This window comes from Chroicocephalus ridibundus, chromosome 4 (assembly GCF_963924245.1).
Source record: "Chroicocephalus ridibundus chromosome 4, bChrRid1.1, whole genome shotgun sequence".
NCBI classification, from domain to species: domain Eukaryota; kingdom Metazoa; phylum Chordata; class Aves; order Charadriiformes; family Laridae; genus Chroicocephalus; species Chroicocephalus ridibundus.
In genome coordinates, this window is record NC_086287.1 from 73,736,257 (window position 1) to 73,757,176 (window position 20,920).

Sequence of the window (20,920 nt, forward strand, 5' to 3'; positions counted from 1 at the left end):
GCCATTCTCTGCCCAGCCTGGATTTGGGCTGGGGGTTGTCCCAAGCACAAATTGCAAGGTGCAGGACCTTGCACTTGGCCTTGTTGAACTTCATGAGGTCAGCATGGGCCCACCTTCCTTCAGCCCAGCCTCCCACCCATGCTTCAGTTCACCTGGGGTGAGCAGCCCCACCGGCCAGCCCAGAGTCTCCCGGGGTCTGCAGCATCCCTGATGCCAGAGCATCCCACTGGAGCATCCTGCTGGAGCATTGTTATGCCTTGAGAAACCCACAAAAATTTACTGTCATTTCAACAATTATCCTCTCACCCGATGAGCCCTCCCCACCCAGGAAGAGGAAATGGGGAAAAACAAGGAAACACGAGGGTTGAAATATAAATAGATTTAATAAATCTTACTATTTTAAAATAAATCTTTTATTTTAAAAAATAAAATAAATTTAATAGTTTTAATACCAAAGAACCAATATTGATCCTGATACCAGGATAAAACATACAAGGATTATCCTCAGCCCATTCCATCAGCAGGAAGCCATGCACTCCCCGCAGGGACAGCCAATGATTTCTATGGAATGTGCCATTCATGGTATGAAATAATGCTGGTGGCAGCTTGAGTCAAGTGCCCAGGTCTCGCTCTTCCTCATCCCTGCGCCTGGCAAGGCTCAAAAACAGCGAGACCTTGAAACCCGCACTCTAGAGCTGGCGATAAAGTAAATATTTTCACAAATGCAGACACTGGCATCTTCTAAAAGTGCAGTTTTCCCAGGCGTTAGGAGAGAAATGAGTGCTGTGTTGTTCAAACCAGGACAAGCATCCACCTGGAGCATCCTGCTGCAGCATCCCTGATGCCAGAGCATCCCACTGGAGCAACCCCTCGAGCATCCCTCCGGAGCATCCCCTCGGAGCATCCCCCCACTGCAACCCTCGGAGCATCGCCCCGGAGCAACCCTCGGAGCATCCCACTGAGCATCCCCCTGGAGCATCCCCCCAGAGGATCCCACTGCAGCATCCCCCCACTGCAACCCTTGAAGCATCCCCCTGGAACATCCCCCCGGAGCATCCCCCCAGAGTATCCCACCAGAGCATCCCCCCAGAGCATCCCACTGCAGCATCCCCCCACTGCAACCCTTGAAGCATCCCCCTGGAACATCCCCCCGGAGCATCCCCCCAGAGTATCCCACCAGAGCATCCCCCAACTGCAACCCTCGGAGCATCCCCCTGGAGCACCCCCCCGGAGCATCCCCCCTGAGCATCCCACCGCAGCTTTCCCCCGGAGCATCCCCCCACAGCAACCCTCGGAGCATCTCCCCGAGCATCCCCCCGGAGCATCCCCCTGGAGCATCCCCCCGGAGCATCCCCCCCAGTGCAACCCTCGGAGCATCCCCCCGGAGCAAGCACCGGAGCATCCCCCCAGAGTATTCCACCGGAGCATCCCCCCACTGCAACCCTCGGAGCATCCCGCCGAGCATCCCCCCGGAGCATCCCCCCGGAGCCGCCGTCCTCCGCCGGGCCGCCCGCGGGAGGGCGCGCCGAGCACCGAGCGGTCGTTACGGGAGAGGAGCGTGGTAGGGCGTGGTCAGGGGGGCGTGGCCGGGAGGGGCGTGTCGCGGCCGCGGCCGCCCCCGCCCCCGGCGGCGCTGGAGGGGAGCGGAGCCGAGCGGCGGCGCGGCCATGGCGGAGGCGGCCGTGCCCTGCCGGGTGCAGTACCTGGAGGACGCGGATCCCTTCGGCTGCGGCAGCTTCCCGGAGCCCCGGCGAGCCCCGGTTTACGCCGTGGAGGAGGCGCTGGCCCTGGGGGCGCAGCTGCCCGCCCTGCACCGCCTGCTCGGGGCCCCGCTGCCGGTGAGGGGGAGCCGGGGGCGGGCGAGGAAGAGGGGGGATTGTCGGCTGGAAGGAGCGGGGAGGCGAGGGACGGGGGTCGGGATGTGTGCCCCGACCCCCACCCCCCCACGCCGGCGGATCCCGGGCAGCGCTCCCGGTGTGAGTCACGGCGGAATCCGTGAGCCCCCGCGGGAGATGCCAGTGCTCGGCCGGCCCCGGATGAGTCGGCGGGGAGGAAGAGGATGTGCTTGCTCACAGCAGGCAGGAACCCGGGCAGAGGGAAGCAGAGTGAGGGCAGGCGCCCATCCCCGTGTCGTCGGGGCTGATCCTGGGCAGCATCCCCCTTCCGCGCCGGCTACCGGGAGCGGAGCTGAGCCTCGACGGGAGCACACCGGCTCCCTAACCGGGGACCTGGCCGGTGTCCCCGCTCGCTGAGGCGCGTGGGCCTTGGGGAGGTGACAGCGGCGCCACCAGCCCCTCGCCCCTCTGTCTCGGCGGTAACTTTGCCACCGGAGAGAAGCGCGGAAATTCATGCTGAGCAATTTCCTCCGGCCGGGAGGAAGGCAGGAGGCCGGAGCTGAAGCGAGGTGCTGGGTCTTGCTTGCGTGCCCTCGGGCCTGATCTAGGCTGGGAAGCGGAGGAAATGGGCTCCTTCCCTCCTGGGTATCTTGTGTTGGCATGAAGCTCGCAGAGCATCCTTTACAGCGTGGGGACGGGCTTTTTCCTCCTTACAAATGCAGGACCCAGCAGAGCTTTGGCAACGGCTGAGCACCTCTGTCTTGCAGGGAGGCAGGGACCCAGGCAGACAGGGGGAGCGTACCCTGCCAGGAGCCAGACGGGAGAACCAAAGGCGGCAGGAAGGGGAAATCATCTCTGTGTGCCTGGCACCGAGCTTGCTGGCCTGCCAGGGGAGAGGGGATCGCTGTGAGACCTTTGCCTTGCACCAAAAAAACCTCCCTTTTATCCCCCTTTTCATTTTTCTTGGAGCAAAGCAGCCGCGTCTCATGTTGTCGCCATCACGGGATTTTTAGGCGGTGACTAAAGGGAGTTTGTTTGGGAACAAACAGCCCCCGAGACATGACGAATGGAGCAAACTCAAATTTCAGGCGTGTGCTCTCCTTCCCGGGCAGGAGCTGGCTGTAACAGGATCGCCAACCCGGGGTGCTGCCATGGTGGCACGAGGAGCTGGACGTGACGTTCCCGAGGGCAGGAGCATTGCAAGAAGGTCCCATGCCCGGCAGAGCTGTGTTAATCCGGAGGGTTTGGGCTCGGTTCCCTGCCTAAGCCAAGCTCCGAATGATTTTTTTCTGTAATTTCCCTGCATCACCCCATGGCAAAATCCCGGACTGGCAGCTGGGACCTTGCTCTGGGTTAATAAGCCAGATCCCTGGTTTGTATAAGTTATAAACCATACTGCCTTCGTTACACGGAGCTTCATCCCAACCTGACAAGCTGGAATGCTGGCTGGGATTTGTGCGAGCCAATGTCTCCATCAGGAGCCTCCTGCCACGGGATTTACACCCTGCGGAGCGAGGTCGGTTTCCTGAGCCACCCGGTTCAGTCCAAATTCGGAGCCGGCAGCCTGTAGCCACGCAGACGTCATTACCCTGGCATGACCAGCCGAAACCTCTCTTGGTGCCCTTTGTGCCAGGTAGCGCCCGCTCAGCTCCATTACTCGCCTCCCTAAAATTAGTAAATGAACAGTCGGATTTTTCCCAAGGAACTGGCTGTAAAAAAATTCAGCTGGGGATGCCCAGTGCCAGGCTTGTCCCAAGGTGACGTGCGCTGGGCAGCATGCCCGGAGCTGCAAAGCACCGGGAGAAGGATGCGATGGCTGGGAGGGAGCTGAGGCTGGGGTTCCCCACCTGGTGGGAGGAGAACCAGACCACAGGCACCCAGGGGATGAGCTGCCCCGGGGGGGACCAGCCGGGTCTTGCCCTCCCTGGGCACAGCAAAGCTGGGAGCAGCCTAGAGATGATGAGCAGGAGGTTTCCCGTGCCGGCGTCGCTGCCTCGAACAGCCTGTCCTGCCCTGTGACACCCTCGGCGCTTCCTCTCCCCGAGCACGGCTCACCGCTGATGACTTTTTCATGCTCTCCGGAAAGTCTGTTTGTGCTCGAAAAATACCTTCCGGCTTTGTTTGCCGCTGCCGCATTGTTCAGCTCTGGGCCGATACTATCTTCTCCTGCTTTCCAGCATTTTTCTAGTACCCTTGGGTGATGCTCGCACTGGGTGTGGGGGGGTTCTGAACCTCCGCAGGCAGGTTTTGGCAGGGCAGATTCTTTTTGGCTGTCCCTTCAGTCCCCAAAGGCCACTGCACTCCCTTGCCCCCAGCACTATCTCACCTCTGAATCTAGGGATTTTTCCAAACAATTGCAAAATCCAGCAGGCTGGAGTTTTGCTTTCCCCTTCCTACCCTGGAAACCTGGGAAGAGCAAACAGCTCGCCCTCCTGGAAGCCAGGAGCTGGCTGCGAGCTCCCGGGCTTGAGAGAGGAGCTGCTGGGGCGACCTTGGTGCACACATGAAGTGCACAAGCCCCATCCCGCCATCCCTGCTTGTCCTCTTCTTTCCTAACCGCCTCAAGGTGGGCTTTGCTGAGGGTTTTTGCCCCTCTTAACCTCCGGCAGGCAGAAAAGCGGTGAGACAGGGTCATCGGCAGCGCTGCCGTCCCCCCAGCTTAACCACTTTGAAACTGCCGTCGGCTTCTTGCCAGATGCTTAGAGCCGAGCGCCGGTGCCCAGCAGCCTCCGGCATTCCGAGCTCCCAGCATGGTCCTTACGTGGGTCCTGGGACGGGAGCTGTGGCCAGGCCTTTGTGCCATGGCTCTAGCGGGACACCATCTGCTTGCCGGGACTGGGGTCCTCCTGCTGTCGAGGAGAAACGAGGGATCTGTTAACGAGCAACAGGCATGGCTGGAGGAGCTTGGAGAGGGACGCGTGTGAGCGAGTGTGCAGTTCTGGGCCATCTCAAGACGACCTTCAGAGATCCCTCCCGGCCTGGGGGTTATTTTTTGTCCACCGCCCCATCCCGTGGTAAGGCAATGGCAGCGCTCCCACCCACTTGCTGCCATCCGTCAGGCAGGAGCAGGCCAGGGGCAGCGGCCAAGTGCCCTCGCAATAAACACCCCTCTGAGCCCTGAAACCGAATCGCGGTGACCACCTTTGGTTGCCAGCGGCGTCGCTCTATAAACCATCCATCCCCGTGTATTTTGGGAGGGTGAGCAGAGGTTTGTGATGCCGGGTGCTTCTGACCCGCCGGTGCCTTGTCTTTAACTGCTGCCTTGAGCTCTGCCTCAGCTGGAGCAAAAAATGTAATTTTTTTTTCTGTAATTACTCCATAGCCTTCCCAGAAGAGCGGCTGCGATGTTGGGAAATTGTGGTTACCACAAAAAGTAAGGGTTAGGGAGGGGGGGAAAGTGTTTCCTCTGCTGGCAGATAAAGAGGATATTCACTGCGTGGCCTTGGAGCATCCTCCGGCGTGGGGATGCCGTGATAGGGGTGAGCAGGAAGATGTGATGGCGTGGTGGGTGGCGTGAGTGCAGCTGTGGCTGGAGGATGACTCCATCTCAGAGGTGGAGATGTCTCCATCACATCCCCATGGTTTGGGAGGGGACGGACAGTCTCGCTCTGGGAGGAGATGGTTTTCCCTGGGGACTCGCTTGCTGGCACGCGTGTCCTTGCTGAGCTTCAAAGCCGGCCACAGCTGCTGGGTGTTGGTAGGATCATAGAATGGTTTGGGTTGGAAGGGACCTTAAAGATCATCTAGTTCCAACCCCCCTGCCCTGGGCGGGGACACCTCCCACCACACCACGTTGCTCCAAGCCCCGTCCAGCCTGGCCTTGAACCCCTCCAGGGATGGGGCAGCCACAGCTTCTCTGGGCAACCTGGGCCAGGGGCTCACCACCCTCACAGCAAACAATTTCTGCCTCAGATCTCACCTAAATCTCCCCTCTTCCAGTTTAAACCCCTTCCCCCTCGTCCCATGGCTCCCCTCCCTGCTCCAGAGTCCCTCCCCATCTCTCCTGGAGCCCCTTTAGGGCCTGGCAGGGGCTGGAAGGTCTCCCCGGAGCCTTCTCTTCTCCAGGCTGAACCCCCCCAGCTCTCTCAGCCTGTCCTCCCAGCAGAGGGGCTCCAGCCCTCCCAGCATCTCCAGGGCCTCCTCTGGCCCCGCTCCAGCAGCTCCGTGTCCTTCTGCTGTTGGTGCCCCAGCGCTGGAGGCAGCACTGCAGGGGGGTCTCACAGAGCGGAGCAGAGGGGCAGAATCCCCCCCCTCGCCCTGCTGCCCACGCTGCTGGGGATGCAGCTCAGGCTGCGGGGGGTTTCCCGGCTGCCAGTGCACATTGTGTTAATGTTGAGCTTCTCATCCACCAACACCCCCAAGTCCTTCTCCTCAGGGACATTTGTGCGTTTCCACCTTCCCCATCTCTCGGTTAGAGACAGCGGGGCAGGTGGAGGACATCAGTGCCACTGCGGGGTGGCTGGGGCTCCCAGAAGCCATGGGCTGGAGGTGTGAGCATGGGACATTCTCCTCCTCCCACAGCTCCGCTTTGCCTGCAAGTCCCCATGGCCTTCAAAACCCAGCTCATTTTAAAACAGTTTTGCAGGCAGGAGATGGATGGATCTCATCCACCCCGCACCGGGAGCTGTCAGTGCCCTGTGGCCCCAACATGCCATCCCCAGCAGCATGGCCCCAAGGTCCCTGCTCGGATCCTGCACGGTTCCAAACTTCATCCGAGGGCGCGGGAGTAACCCTGACCCCGGGGCAGTCGGTGCTCCCTGGCGCGGAAGTGCCGCCCTGGGAATTTTGGCAGGGTGGCCTGAGCCTGGGACAGCCCGTCTCCATCCCCGGGGGCTGGTGTTCGCCAAGGCGGGGTCACAGCCCAACACGGGGCCAGGCGCTCGGAGCATCCCTCATGGGGAGCGCTGCCAAGCTCGCATGGGAAAAGTACGGGGTCGAGTCCCGGAGTCCCGGGAGCTTGGCCTCCCCCACCAGCTGGGACGCATCACCGGCCCTGGTAGGAGTTGGGAACGTTTAACTCCGGTTTGCCAGGGTTCTGGCAGCGCAGAGAAGACAAAGCTTTTGCGCTGGAGCTGTGAGTTGCTCTTCGCTGTGTTTCAGTGCCCGGGGGGATGGCTGAGGGGATGCAGGAGGGGTGTCCCATGCCCAGGAGGTTGCAGGGATGCAGGAGGGGATGTTCAGAAGGATGCAGGGATGCCTGAGGGCATGCAGGAGGGGTCTCCTGTGCTCAGAAGGATGCAGGGATGCCTGAGGGCATGCAGGAGGGGTCTCCCGTGCCCAGGAGGATGCAGGGATGCCTGAGGGGATGCTCAGAAGGATGCAGGGATGCCTGAGGGCATGCAGGAGGGGTCTCCCATGCCCAGGAGGAGGCAGAGACACCTGAGGGGATGCAGGGATGCCTGAGGGCATGCAGGAGGGGTCTCCCATGCCCAGGAGGAGGCAGAGACACCTGAGGGAATGCAGGGATGCCAAGGAGAGCCCTTTCCCCCTGCAGGAATTGAAGCTTTCCCCAGCCGAGGCAGAGCTGGCAGCCAGGAGCGCTTGCCCGGTGCCAGCAGCCTGTGTTTGGTGACGTTGCCATGGCCGGCTGGCGTGGCCAGCAACCGCTGGAGGTGGAGCAGGACACTTAACAACACAACAACTGTGTCCAGCCCGACGGCAGTGCCCTGCCAAATTGCCTGTTATCCCAAGGCTTAGTCAGGGTCATTAATTATTTTAATGCACGTGGCATATTTTCCTTTGCCCTCTGGTTTTAACGTCACAGCGGCGGTGAAGTCATACGTGCGAGCTCTTGCATGAGCTTGTAACTGGAGGAGACGGGGCTTTCGTGGAAAGCAACCCCAGTGAGATGCAGGAGCTGCGCCCAGCATTGCTGTGGGTCGCCAGGCAGGGTTTTATATAAAACCCAGTAGTGGGGGTGAGCTGGGAGAGGTGGCGGGGGGGTTGCTGCAAACGCTTTAGGAAGAGGACCACATTTCCTGGGGTGGCAGGGGTGCTGGCACTGCCCTCCCTCTGTCCTGTCCCATGGGGAGCTCGCCCAGGAGCCCTGCCTGGCTGCTGCTGGCTCCCAGGTGGCTCGCGCTGGGGTTTTGTGAGTGCCGTGCCTGGAGCACCCTCCGGGGGCTGGGGTGCGCCGTGGGTGCTGTGCGTGGACGCCTGGGGGAGATGCCCTCACCCCAGCCTGGCCTCAGGCTGTGTTTCCCCCCACCCCCCGCCCCGTCCCACTGCAAAATGCCCCATGGCTGGGGGCTGAGCCAGGGGCTGCGTCAGCCGGGGGACATCCCTGTGGGATTTGCCCCGGTTTGGGGCATCCCTGGCCAGGCCAGGTGCCTTGGCAGGTCCCGCAGACTCGGTCCCCGCAGGCAGAGGTGATTCATCTGCCCAGGCGAAGGCACCAGCCCTGGGAGGAGACGGATCCTGCCCTGGTTGCACCCCGGCTGACTAAGTGGAGCCTCAGGGAGCAGTTCAGCCTCTTGCCAAGGATTGCCAAGGAGCCCGGCGGCGGCGGGGACGCCCTCGCTCTGCCTTTTCCCAGCCTGCGGCTCCATGTTTCTCCCCAGTGTGCCGCCGGGCTGGGGTGGAGGGTGCCGGGGCTTCTCCATGTGGGGACAGTGCTTGGGGACGGAGTGACACCTGCCGCCCGGAATGCGGCTGCCTGGTGGGTTCGGTGCGAACGGGAGGGTGACCCGGGGATGCTGCATCCTCCGGGAGCCGGGAGGGATGTGGTGGGTACCGGGGCTCAGCCGGGCTGTCTGCATCCCCAGCTGGAGGACTGCACGCTGCAGGTCTCGCCCTCCGGACACTACCTGGACCTCGACTTGTCCCTCCTGGAGCAGAAGGATGATCTGGAGGGTTTCTACGAGGAGGTCAGGTGAGGCATGTTGGGGTGCCAGAGCCCTCCGGGGATGGGACAGCGGGACCCCACGTGCATGTGAGTGCCGAGGACCACGGGCAAGGGGCTGGGGGCGGTGGTGGTCCTGCGGCAGGTGCTCACGAGTTGTTTCCCCCCACCCTAGGAAGGGGAGACGGCCGACCCTTATCCTGCGCACGCAGCTCTCCGTCCGAGTCCACGCCATCATCGGTGAGTCGGGGCTGCTCCCTCCTGCGGGCTGGTGCAGGTCCAGTGCCTCGGCCCCCTCCTCCCCCCGCCTCAAGACGAAGGGGGTTTGGTCTCCGCAGTGATTTTGGCCACACTTTTGGTGATGCAGAGAGGGAGCGATACAGCCTGGGGCTGCTCCCACCCCATAACCCCCTCAGGGGACGTGGTCCCCGTGATGCTGATGGGGACCTGCTGGGTTAATCCCTTCCATCCTCAGAGATCGGGACTTTTGGCTCTTTGGCTGGGAGCCCGCTGCAGATATTCTGGGTCATCCGGGCCAGCTCTAAATATAGCTTTGCAGGATACAAACAAAGAGCTCTCATGCAGCAGAGAGCGCTGCCGTGGCTTCGGACAGCCCGCTCGGAGGTCCTGCAAAATATTTGGGACTCTCAAGCCTTTTTTTTTTTTTTTTTTTCCCCCCCTCTTTAGCAGGGGGGCAAACGAGCGCTGAGCGCAGCAATGCTGAGCGGCGCGGGAAGGGGCACGGCACGGAGCAGGAAGGCCGGGGTTGGGGTCGTGCTCTTTGCCAGCGATTCCCAGGCTCCAGCGGAGCCCCGGGCTGCTCTGCTTTCCCTCTCGGCTGCCCTGACAAGCCGATAAGCGAGCGGAGGAGGCTGCTGGAACTTCGTGTTTTACCGAGCCCTCATCGGCACGTCTGGAGGGCTCCTTGGACAGCTCGATTTTGGCTTGTTACAGCTTTAAAGCTGACCCAAATAACTCGGGATGCTCGGATAACTGAGTTTTTGGATGCGGGAAGCGCTGGTTCCCAATGCCTTTGGTCTCTGCTAGTTTAAGCGGGGCTTTCCGCCTTCCCATTGCCCACAGGCACCGTCCCCATGAGCATGTCGTCTCCATCCAGCCTCCAGCCCGGTGACTGTCCTTTTGTCCCCAAGCAGACGATGTCACCACGCTGCCATCCTTCCTGTCTGCATCCTGCAGCTCTTCCCAAACCGCGGGGCTGCTGGGGGCTCCGGAACCATGCCAGGGCTTTGCCCGGGGAGGAACGGCTAAAAGTAGCTCAGCCTCCTGCCTGTGTTCCCGTTTCGGTTCTGCACAGGAAACCAGAGGGGATATTTATGTCATTGCTGGGCAGAAAAAATCTACAAAAAAAAAAAAAAAAAAAGGGGGCAAAAAAAGGAAATAGGAAGGTGGCAGGGCTGAAATAAGTAGTTGTGGAGCTGCAACTGCTTCCACCCTGCGTGTCCGGCAGCCGGGCGGTGACGGCACAGGGCTCGAGCCGGGATGCGGGGCTTTCCCAAGCAGCCGGGAGTGTTTTGGAGCCCCGGGTGAGCAGCGAGCCCCTGCGGGTCAGGCCATCGCGCCACCTCTCTCCTTTCCTTCCAGAGAAGCTGTACAACTCGCAGGGGCCGGAGCTGCGGCGATCCCTCTTCTCCCTCAAGCAGCTCTTTCAGGTAGGGTGATGCCGGCGCGGTGGGGGGCTCAGGGGGGGCTGGATGCCCGCCCCCACGCTGCGGTAACACCTGGCCTTCGCCCCACAGGAGGACAAGGACCTGGTGCCTGAATTCGTGAACCTGGAGGGGTTGACGTGCCTGATCAAAGTGGGGGCAGAGGCCGACCAGAACTACCAGAATTACATCCTGCGGGGTTGGTGTTTGGCTACAGGGCATCTCTCGTCCCCAGGGAGGAAGGCTGGCAGCTGCCACCCCTCGCCCGTGGCACGGCTATGCCGCGTGGGGCTGGGAAAGCCCTGCCCCGCTCCCCGCGCCATCACCCTGCCCGCTCTCTGCCTTGCAGCCTTGAGCCAGATCATGCTCTTCGTGGACGGGATGCAGGGTGTCATCAACCACAACGAGACCGTCCAGTGGCTGTACACGCTGTCGGGAAGCCCGGTAAGCGCCCGCTGCCCTTGGGGGGGCTGCCTGTGCCCACCCCCGCCTGGGGCTGTCCCCTTGCACTGTCCCTCGGGGCATTTACCCCACCCTCTGCCTTCGGGCTCGGCGCCCTGGTACCTTTGGGTGCATTGGGTCCTGCACTCACCCATCCGGAAATCACCCAAGGTCCCCAGAGCTCCCTATCCTGGCGTGAGCATGCTCCTGGGCACGGAGCTTGAATGAGAGGATCCAGCACTGGGTTCCTTCCTGGTGCCCCTTGGCCATCAGCATCGCAGCTGTAGGCTGGCTCCTGTCCCCGTGGCACCATGACCTGCCCCCGAGGCTGCCAGCAAAGTCCCCAGCCCTAGGATGTGGGCACAGCCACCACACAGTGCCCTGGCATCACGCTGGCAGCCCCCTGCCACCCTCCCAGCCACCGTCCCTTCTCCCAGTTTCGCCTGGTGGTGAAGATGGCGCTGAAGCTGCTGCTGGTGTTCGTGGAGTACACGGAGCCCAACGCTCTGCTCCTCATCCGGGCCGTCAACACCGTGGACCAGGCGAGAGGTGGGTGCAGCCCCAGCCTCTTGCGAGGCCCCCGCTGTGGGACGGTGTCCCCTCCCATGGCCCGCGTGTCACCTTCGCGTGTCGCTTTTCCCAGGCGCCTGCCCATGGTCCAACCTGATGGCCATCCTGGAGCAACGCAACGGGGCTGACACGGAGCTGCTGGTGTACGCCATGACGCTGATCAACAAGGTCTGGCGGGGGTGGGGGGGGTGGCAAGGGCAGCCCCACGATGCCACGCTGGTGGGGCTCGGCGTGGGTCGCCCCGGTCCCAGCAGCGTCCCTCTGGTCCTGTTCAGACGCTGGCAGCCCTCCCGGACCAGGACACCTTCTACGACGTGACGGACTGCCTGGAGCAGCAGGGCATGGAGCGGGTGGTGCAGCAGTACCTGGGCAGCAAAGGCACCGACCTGGACTTGAAGCAGCAGTTTATGCTCTACGAAGTGAGGGAGGCTCCCATGGGATCCGGGCATTTCCCGTGGCAGCGGAGAGGGTGGGCACGTGGGGTGGGCAGGGGTGCCGTGCCCGGTGCCATCCCCTCCATCCCCTCCTCAGAGCGCTCTCAAGCTGGAGGATGACGTGGAAGAGCCACCCTCGGGGGGACGCAAGGAGCGGAGGAGGACGGACGAGGGCCGACGTGGGTGGCGATCCCAGGGTGGCTGCGCGGAGCCCAGCCCCGATGCCCAGCCGTCGCTGGGCTCCCCTGGCACCCCGAAGGAGTCGCCCACCGAGGACACCCCATCTGTCCCTGCGCCGAGGAGCCCAGCAGAGTAAGTGCGGCCAGAGGTGGCCTGTGGTGGGGATGCTCCCGGGATGGCGAAGATGCTGAGATGCAGCATGAGCAGCGCTCGGGTCTCTTCCCGGTGCCCGGGGTGGAGGGCAGCCCTGCAGGACCTGCTCTCAGTCCCTGTCACCTCTTCTTCCAGACCCTGTCCCAGCAGCGTCTACAACAGCGCATCCAGCGTCCGGCTGGCCCTGGCCTCCCCCCCGGCTGAGAAGGAGCAGCCCCTGGGCCTGGGCGAGCGCAGCGTCTACAAGTAAGGAGCCAGGAGGGGCTGGGTGCACAGGAGATCCCCCCAAGGGGTGGCAGAGGCGAGGGTCCCAGGAGCGTGGGATGCGTCTACCCCGGGGGTAAACAGGGTCTGGACAGGCACCAGGGATGGAGATAAGCGTCACGGGGGAGCGGGCACCGAAGAGGGTCCACCCGGGGGCTCCAGGGCATCCTTCGGGCACCCACAGCTCTGCTCCAGCTCCTCCTCGCTTCTCCTCTCTGCCCACGCTTGCCCTCTCCTCTGCCCACTCTTTTCTATCTTTCCTTTTGCAGGCTGCATCAAACCGCCCCTGTCTGGTAAGTGCCCGGGCTCTGCACGCGTGTGCTCCCTCCCAGCGTGACGCTCCGGCGGGGGCGGGCGCTGCCCTGCCCCGCTCGCTGCCCCCTGCACCCACCTCGCTGTCCCCCTCCCTCGCCTCTCCCCTCCAAGCCATGCCGGCGGGACCCCAGCCCGCTCCCCGCATCGCCAGCATCACCCGGGGGTGATGGAACCCTCTGATCCCCCACCTGCTGGGGTGAGATGTCCCTGACCTGACGGGGGAGTTGCACAGCCCCACCCCGGGGCTGGCCGGGGGCTGGCATCACCATCCTGGTGGCAAACTGGGTGGCTCTGGTGGGGGGCCGGTGCCGCCTCTGGCCAGCACCCAGCGGTGCCTGGCTGGAGGGGACTCGCAGGGGCTCTCCCAGCTCCCCGCGAACCCCAAAGCCGTGGGGTGACAATGGGGCCAGGGTCCCACACTGGAGGGCTGCCAGGTGGGTGCGTTAGCCCTGGGGGGCTGCCGGCAGTGGGGGGCTAACCCCTGTTTTCCCTCAGGCGGGAGGATGCTCCCCCCTTGCGTGGGGACAAGCCTATTTTGAGGAAGTTTGAGTAAGTAGAGGCATGCGTGTGTCTCCAGGCATGCGCTTCCTCAGGCCGGCGCCCGGCTGGAGGCATCTGGGCTCCGGCCATGCAGGGCATGAGGAACAGGAGGGTCCCCACGAGTCTCTGCCCGGGCGCCCTCCTGGCTTTTGCAGCTTTTGGACGAGGGTCGCAGGACCACCAGGTCCATTGGGACCAACAGGTGACAGTGGCACCTTGACGGCACGAGCCTTCAGCTCCCGTGGGGCTGTAGCATCCCTGTCCCCAAGCCGTGGTGGCATCACCTGTCTCTCTGCAGGGCTTGGAGGAGGTTGAGTCCTCCAGGTCCCCGATGTGGTGTGGCCAGTGCAGGGGGTTTCTGTGCGGTGTGGCAGTGCAGTGTGGCATGGCGTGGTTTGCCCATCGTCCCCATCCCTGCCTTGCTCCCAGCCAACGTCCACCCCTGTCTCACAGAGCTCGCTTCTTGGAGAACCTGGCTGCAGCCCAGAAGGAGAAGATCTCTTCCATGGCCAAGGGACGGCTCGATGTCTTCGGCGATGCTGCGCTGGAGCATCCCACTGCTCTCCCGTGGGACAGGGACAGCGGCACCTCTGAGCCCGGGATGGAGCCACCTGGCATAAGTAGGTGCTCCCGGGGTGTGTGTTCCTGGCTCTGGGCTCATCGGGGTCCATGGGGTGGGTGTTAGTGGCCCCTTTGCCCCCCAGCCCATGCCTGTGATACCTAGAGCCATGGAGGAGCTGGGTGGTACCTCCCCATCCCGCTCCCAATGCCAACATCCAAGGTCCCCACTGGGGAGCAGGACCTCAACTCTACGTGGAGCCCAGCAGCACCTGCCCCCTCCAAGGGGACTGTCCCAGCCTCTCCCCCTCTCCCTGCAGGGTCTCGCCTGGCTCGGCCGGACACCACCGACTCCTGCAGCACCATCTCCTCCGACACCAAGTTTATGCTGGATATGCTCTATGCCAAGGGCTCCTCAGAGCCGGTGAGGGAGAAGGTTTTCCCGGAGGTCCCGTCATCCCACACGGTCCAGGGTGAGGTGGAGATGGACACTGAGGGAAGTGGCAGCCGGGAGCAAGAGGGCGCCTGGCTCCGCAGCAGGGCTCCGGATGGGTCAGTGGCCAGTGCCCATGCCAAGCTGGCACGTGCCTTGTCCGGCGTAGATGCCGAGACCCACACGCAGAAGCTGGAGAACACCGGGATGATGCCCATCAAGAAAGACGTGGAGCTGACATGGGAGCACCTGGAGGCCAGTCCTGTGCAGCTGAAGATCAAGGACCTGGACTTCACTGATCTGGGGGAAGAAGAAGACTTTGACGTCCTGGACACCAGGCCCATGACCAATGGCTCCCTCCTTCCTCCCGGCATTGAAGCAACAAGCGCTGGGGCTCTCACGGTTCCCCCGCCACCTCCTCCCATCCCTGGCTGCCCACCACCTCCACCTCCACCTCCTGCAATCCCTGGCTGCCCACCACCTCCACCTCCACCTCCTGCAATCCCTGGCTGCCCACCACCTCCACCTCCACCTCCTGCAATCCCTGGCTGCCCACCACCTCCACCTCCTGTGATCCCTGGCTGCCCACCTCCCCCAGGACTGCCAGGTCCCTCAGCAACAGATGGCCCCTCCCAGGCCAAGAAGAAGAGGACAGTAAAGCTCTTCTGGAAGGAGCTGAAGCAGCTGGATGGCACTGTGGGGCAGGGCAGGTTCGGCCAGGCGACAGTGTGGGCGTCCCTGCAGAATGTTGAGGTCAATGTTGCCAAACTGGAGCATCTCTTTGAGTCACGGTCAAAGGAAGTGCCAACTTCAAAGGTATCAGCGGGCTGGCACCCATCAGCCCAGGGGACTTGAGGGGTGGGAGGAAGGCTGTTGGCTCCTGTGGGGACCCTAGGCATGCAGTGTCACCCCTACCCTATGATGAGGATGGCTGCCTGCCACCCAGAGGCTCGGTGGGGACAGTGATGGGCAGCGCACAGGTTTGGCTCACTGCTGCGTCCCTGATCGCCTCCCCATGTTCATGGTGGTTTTGTGAAGGCGAGCCCTTTGCCTGGCTGTCCCCATCTATCCTGTCCTCTTTGCAGAAGGCCATCGATGGGAAGAAGGTGGTGGTGGTGCTGGACCCCAAGAGGAGCAACGCCATCAACATTGGCCTCACGGTGCTGCCACCCGTGCACATCATCAAGACAGCCGTGCTCAGCTTTGATGAGTTTGCAGTCAATAAGGAAGGGATTGAGGTGAGCATGAGAGAAGCTCAGCCTCTCTGAGGCCCTCATGGGGAGGTTGTTTCCCCTGGCCAGTAGGCTTCCATGCCACGATGCCTGCGCTGCCAGCCCTGGGGTGACACGTCCCATGGTGACATGTGTAGAGTCTGACACATTCCTCTCTGCCTGCTCTAGAAAATCCTGACCATGGTCCCGACCGAGGAGGAGAAGCAGAAGATCCAGGAGGCCCAGCTGGCCAACCCTGATGTGCCCTTGGGCTCTGCGGAGCAGTTCCTGCTCGCCCTGTCTTCCATCAGCGATCTCACAGCCAGGCTCCAGCTCTGGGCCTTCAAGCTGGACTATGAAAGCCTGGAGCAGGTACAGAGCCACGTACCCCATCTCCCCTCCACTCTCCCACCGGTGCCAGCCCCAGCAGTGCTGAGTACTGAGCCAAGCATGTTCCTGGTGGCCACCAGCCATGTCCAAGTATGGGAGGTGCCATCCTGGCTGGGGATGGGCTGCAGGTCCCCAACGCAAACATGGGCTTGGGTTGACCATGAGGTGGTTGTCCTCAAAGGCAAGGACAAATGCTGAAGCTCCCTTGGAGAGAGTGGCCAAGGGGTCTCACCTGCCTGTCTCCTCACCCAGGAGATCGCAGAGCCGCTCTTTGATCTGAAAGTGGGCATGGAGCAACTGGCCAGAAATCACACCTTCAAGTGCATCCTGGCCACGCTGCTGGCCATGGGCAACTTCTTGAATGGCTCCCAGGTGAGGAGCAGGGTGCAAAGGGACATGGCCTGTCTTGCGTGCTGGAAGGACAGGACCAGCCATGGTGCATGGGTGCCCAAGGGGGACTATTTGAAGCTTGGGATGGTGCCTGAGGAGGTTGGGTGGGGTGGGTGCTGGTGGGGACCCAGTGGATCTGCATGATGGATGGAGTTGGAGAGTGGGTCCGCGTGATGGTGAAGGGATGGAGAGGCCCCACTGAGTGCATTGAGGTTTCAGAGCAGAGGCTTTGAGCTGGGCTACCTGGAGAAGGTCTCAGAAGTGAAGGACACAGTGCACCGTCAGTCCCTCCTCCACCATCTCTGCCAGATGGTGGTAGAGAAGTTCCCAGAAACCACCGACCTCTACTCGGAGATCGCCTCCATCACCCGCTCTGCCAAGGTGAGACAAGGCAGATGACGCTCGTCAAGGCAAGGGTGCAGGTCTCACAGCTCTCCAGCTCCACCAGCGTGGCTGAGGGCGGACATCAAACTCTTTCAGGTTGACTTTGATGAGCTGGCCAACAGCCTGGTGCAGCTGGAGCGGAGGTGCAGGGCCTCCTGGGACAACCTGAAGGTCATTGTCAAGCACGAGACCAAGCCGGTGCTGAAGAGCAAGCTGACAGACTTCCTCAAGGACAGCACCCAGCGCATTGTCGTCTTGAAGGTCGTGCACAGGCGCGTCCTCAACAGGTTGGTGGCTCAAGGCCCTAGGGATGCAGCGGGAGCCCTGCGGTCCCATTGGTGGCCTGCCGTGACCAACGTCCCCGCAGGTTTCACTCCTTTCTGCTGTACCTGGGGTACCCAGTGAGCGCGGCGCGGGACGTGAAGGTGACGCCCATCTGCAAGCTGCTGCGGGAGTTTGCCCTGGAGTACCGCACCTGCCGGGAGCGCGTCCTGCAGCAGCAGAAGAAACGGGCCGCCCACCGCGAGCGCAACAAGACCCGGGGACGGCTCATCACCGAGGTATGGGGATGCTCAGCCAGTCGCCACCACCAGGTGATGTCCCCCAGGTCCTTGACAACCGCCTCTCCTCCCGCTGCAGACCGAGAAGTTCTCCGGCATCGCTGAGGCCGCTTTGCCGCCCGCCGTGGTGTCCAGCGGCCCGGAGGAGCAGATGGAAGCGGGTCACGAGAGCATGAAGAGCCTGCTGACCTCCCCCACGGATGCACCCCCCCGCCGCAGCCGGGCCAGCCGGGGTAGGAGCGGGGTGGCAGAGGCACGCAAGGCACGCCCGGCTGGCTGGGCACAGCTGATGGCAGCATCGCCCTTTTTCCTCATGCAGGGACAGGCCATGCCAGCCCGGCCCAGGGCTCTCCTGCCCAGGAGGATGTTCCCAGCTCCCCAGACGATGCTTCGGATGAAATCATGGACCAGCTGGTGAAATCGGTGACTCACAATGCCAACCCCCGGCCCTGCGCCAACAAGGAGCGCAGGAGGTCCCGCGGCAATAGGAAGTCCTGTAAGTCCCATCCCTGTCCCCGTTCCCTGTCCCGTCTCTGTCCCCATGCTCTGCCCCTGTCCCTGTACTCTGTCCCTGCCCAGATGCTCTTTCCCATCGCTGTGTCCCTGTCCCCTTGCCCCATCTCTCTGTCTCTGTCCCACCCATGTCCCTGTCCTTGTGCCCTGTCCCACCTGTGTGGCCTGTCCCCGTGCCCTGACGCACTCTGTGTCTCTCATCCCATCTCAGTGTCCCTGTCCCCATACTCTTCTCACTTCTGTGTCCTTGTCCCTCTACTCTGTCCTGTGTCCCTGCCCGCGTGCTTTCCCATCTTTGCATCCCTGTCCCATCTCTGTCCCTGTCCTCCATGTCTTGTCCCATGTGGCTCTGTCCCCATGCACTGTCCCCATGCCTTGTCCCACCTCTGTGCCCTTGTCCCTTGTCCCCATGCCTGGCTCCTACCCCACTGGCCACCTCTGGACTACCCACGTTGAGCCCACCAGGCCACAGCAGGAGGTACCCTGAGACCAGGCCATGCCACCACTGCCCTCCCCAGCATACCAGGGCCACCACTTGGGGACCGTGGCAGCCAGTGCCACCCTCTCCTCTTCCCACAGTGAGACGGACGCTGAAGAGCGGGCTCAGCGATGACCTGGTGCAGGCGCTGGGCCTGGGGCGGGCACCCGGCATGGAGGTTTGAGGTGGCCAAGGGGGCACGTGCTGCTCCCCAGCGCTGGCAGCCCCCCGGTCAGGACGCGGTGGCAGCGACTACTGCTCCAGGACTGGCCCCCTCTGCACCCTCGGGTCTCACTTCACTTTTCCCTGCTGGTGTCCCGCTCCCAGAGGTGCAGGCAGCAGGATGGGAGCGATGCCCCGGAGCTGCTCCGTGGAGGCCGGCGTGGAGGATGCTCAGCGCCCATGCATGGGCACAGAGGCTTGGGGTTTGTCTTCTCAACAGTATTAGAGGGGTCAAGGGGCTGGACCCAGACCCTCTCTGGGAACTGGGTCTGGCCCGTGGCCACTGCGGCAATAAAATGATCTGACACACTGCTGGCATCCCTTGTCCCTGCGCCTGGGTCCCCCTGCTGCTGGGCTGGCATGCTGGAGGCTCTGGGCTGGAGCAGGCAGGGCCAAGGCGGGGGTTGGCAGGAGGGAAGGGGTGATGCCCCCTCCAGCATCCCTGGGGAAGCAGTCCCCCTGGTCCTGAGCAGTGCTGCCGGAGATGCCCAGGGTTGGCCCTGCCACCCCCGTCCCCCTGCGGAGCCCCAAGAGGCTGGGGCAATGTAGTACTGGGACCAAGCCAGCATCCCTGCTGCTGCGTCCCCAGCCCTGCTGCCGAGGCAAACAGCCAGCCCTGGGGCTTGCAGGCACCATCGTCCCTCCCAGGGACAGCGTGATCCCCTCCGCATACCGGGACAGCCGGGGGGACCCTGCCGGAAGGAGCGAGGATTGCTGCCAGGCTCAAGGCTGCACGCTCAAGGGCAGGAGCAGTGTCTCACTGCGCCGTGGCCTTGCGCTCCAAATCAAGGGTATGTGCCCCGTCTCAAACCTCGCCTCTCCCTTACAAACCTCTCCTGGGCGATTTTAGCCAGACCAGGACTTGGGTCCCTCTTTGAGCATGTCCAGGGCGCAGCAGCCACATTGTCTGCTGCAAACCTGGCCCTGGCCGAGCTGCAAGCCTCGGAAACATCTCCCTGCGCTTGGCAGAGATGGGCTGCCTCAGGGTGTAAATGCACGCAGGGCAGCGCCTGCCTGTCTCCATGGGGCCTGGGAGATGTCCAGGCAGGGACATGCCACCTCTTGGGCCAGTGCCACTTGTGTCATCTCGGCCATGGATTAAACCCCAGGCTGGGTGCTCGCCGTGATGCTGCCAGCGGATGCTAGATGGTGGGTGGGGTACCGTTTCTGAGCATCCTCCTCTGCCAGCTGCAATGCTTTGGGCACTGTCACCCGTGGCAGAGGCATTTGGGAACGATGTCATGTCATCCATCACCACAGCTCCACCTCGGCGCTGCCCCGGCGCTGCCTCCAGCCCCGAATCCCGCACAGCAGGTCTCTGCGGCTTTCAAGGAATGAAGAAAAACTCCACCGGGCAGGGCAGCTCCTTCCTCCCGGCTAACCCCTGCCCAGGGTTGTCCCTGTCCCGCATGGCTGGACACGCCGGTGGCCTCAGAGGAGCCGGGCAGTGCCAGCTCGCCGCAGATTGTGAGGTGCCTGCGATGGTCCAGGGTGGCTTTGGGGATAGTGGGATGCCAAGCCGCTGGGATGCACAGGGGAAAGGAGAAAGGGGTAGGAAAGCATCTCCCTGACCCTCTGCACATGCCCCAGGTACCCAAAGTGACATTATACATGTGACAACCCCAGGACTATCACTCCCAAGGGCTCACTGGGGGAAACTGAGGCAGGGTGCCGGGGAATGTCGTCCCCCCCCAAGCGGTTTGGCGACACTTGGGACGGCCGTGTCCTCAGCGAAGGCCTCCACCAACCTGCTTATTTTTTTTCTGTCTGGGGTTTTTTGCAGCCTTGGTGATATTTCCAGGATTCCCGGCCCGGCCCCGGGCACACGCTGCCCTTGAGCGGCGCCTGAAGTGCTTGGCTTGGCCATGGCGCAAGTGGCTTATGCCAAAAAAACCCCAGGCAAGTGCAGCCCCCCCCCCCGGGAAAGAGATGGGGTGGCAGGATGCCAGAGACTCCTTTGGGAGTGGAAGCAGGTTCGTGAGCTTGGTGGGGACCTGGGACACGCGTGGCCTCAGGCTGCATCAGCAGAGCCGGGGTTGGGGTGCTGCACCCCCAGGAGGATGCGCCGGGTGGGATGAGGGGACCCTGCTGGAGCACCCAGCTCCTCCATCCCTGCCTCCGGCCCTGCCTCCATCCCTGCCTGCACCCGGGCTCAGGCTCATCCCACGCCAGCCCTGGGCCACCAGCTGTGTCCTGCTGCCACGAGGGGGCACGGCGGCCACGCACACGGCGAGGCCACCCGAAACGACGCCTCCTGTCCCAACTGCTCTTGGGGCGCTCGCTGCTGGCCTTGCGTTTGCTGTTCTCCCCTCCCCGGCACCCAGGGGGGCTGCAACCCGCTCCCCAACCCCGGCGAGGCGTCCTGCCGCTTCCGTGTCCCCGCTGGGATGACAGCCGCGTCCTTGGTCCGGCCATTTGTCTGGCTGGCAGGGACAGGCTCCCATCCCCCTGCTCCTCAGCCGTCTCCCCACCGCTCGTCCCTGGCCCCCATCTCGCCCTGGCCCCCTTCCAGGGACAGCAGGGACGAGCCCGGCTCCACTTGCT

General features: G+C 62.9%; 1 protein-coding gene across 3 annotated transcripts; it reads left to right on the top strand.

The window, feature by feature from the left end:
• The first annotated feature begins 1,370 nt into the window (after positions 1-1,370).
• Positions 1,371-18,685, top strand: FHOD1 (formin homology 2 domain containing 1). 3 transcript variants are annotated; one of them, XM_063334099.1, is made up of 24 exons: positions 1,371-1,838; positions 8,600-8,706; positions 8,852-8,916; positions 10,279-10,346; positions 10,434-10,539; positions 10,690-10,784; positions 11,219-11,330; positions 11,425-11,519; positions 11,627-11,770; positions 11,883-12,097; positions 12,254-12,364; positions 12,652-12,675; positions 13,193-13,246; positions 13,691-13,857; positions 14,116-15,044; positions 15,314-15,466; positions 15,629-15,811; positions 16,082-16,201; positions 16,439-16,600; positions 16,700-16,890; positions 16,971-17,163; positions 17,243-17,396; positions 17,483-17,659; positions 18,256-18,685. In XM_063334099.1, the coding sequence occupies exons 1-24, from the start codon at positions 1,668-1,670 to the stop codon at positions 18,336-18,338; spliced, it is 3,879 nt and encodes a 1,292-aa protein (XP_063190169.1). In that variant the 5' UTR covers positions 1,371-1,667; the 3' UTR covers positions 18,339-18,685. The 3 variants fall into 3 exon arrangements, with proteins under 3 accessions (XP_063190169.1, XP_063190170.1, XP_063190171.1); XM_063334101.1 differs by lacking the exon at positions 1,371-1,838 and adding an exon at positions 8,305-8,493; XM_063334100.1 differs by lacking the exons at positions 12,652-12,675; positions 13,193-13,246.
• The last annotated feature ends 2,235 nt before the right edge of the window (positions 18,686-20,920 follow it).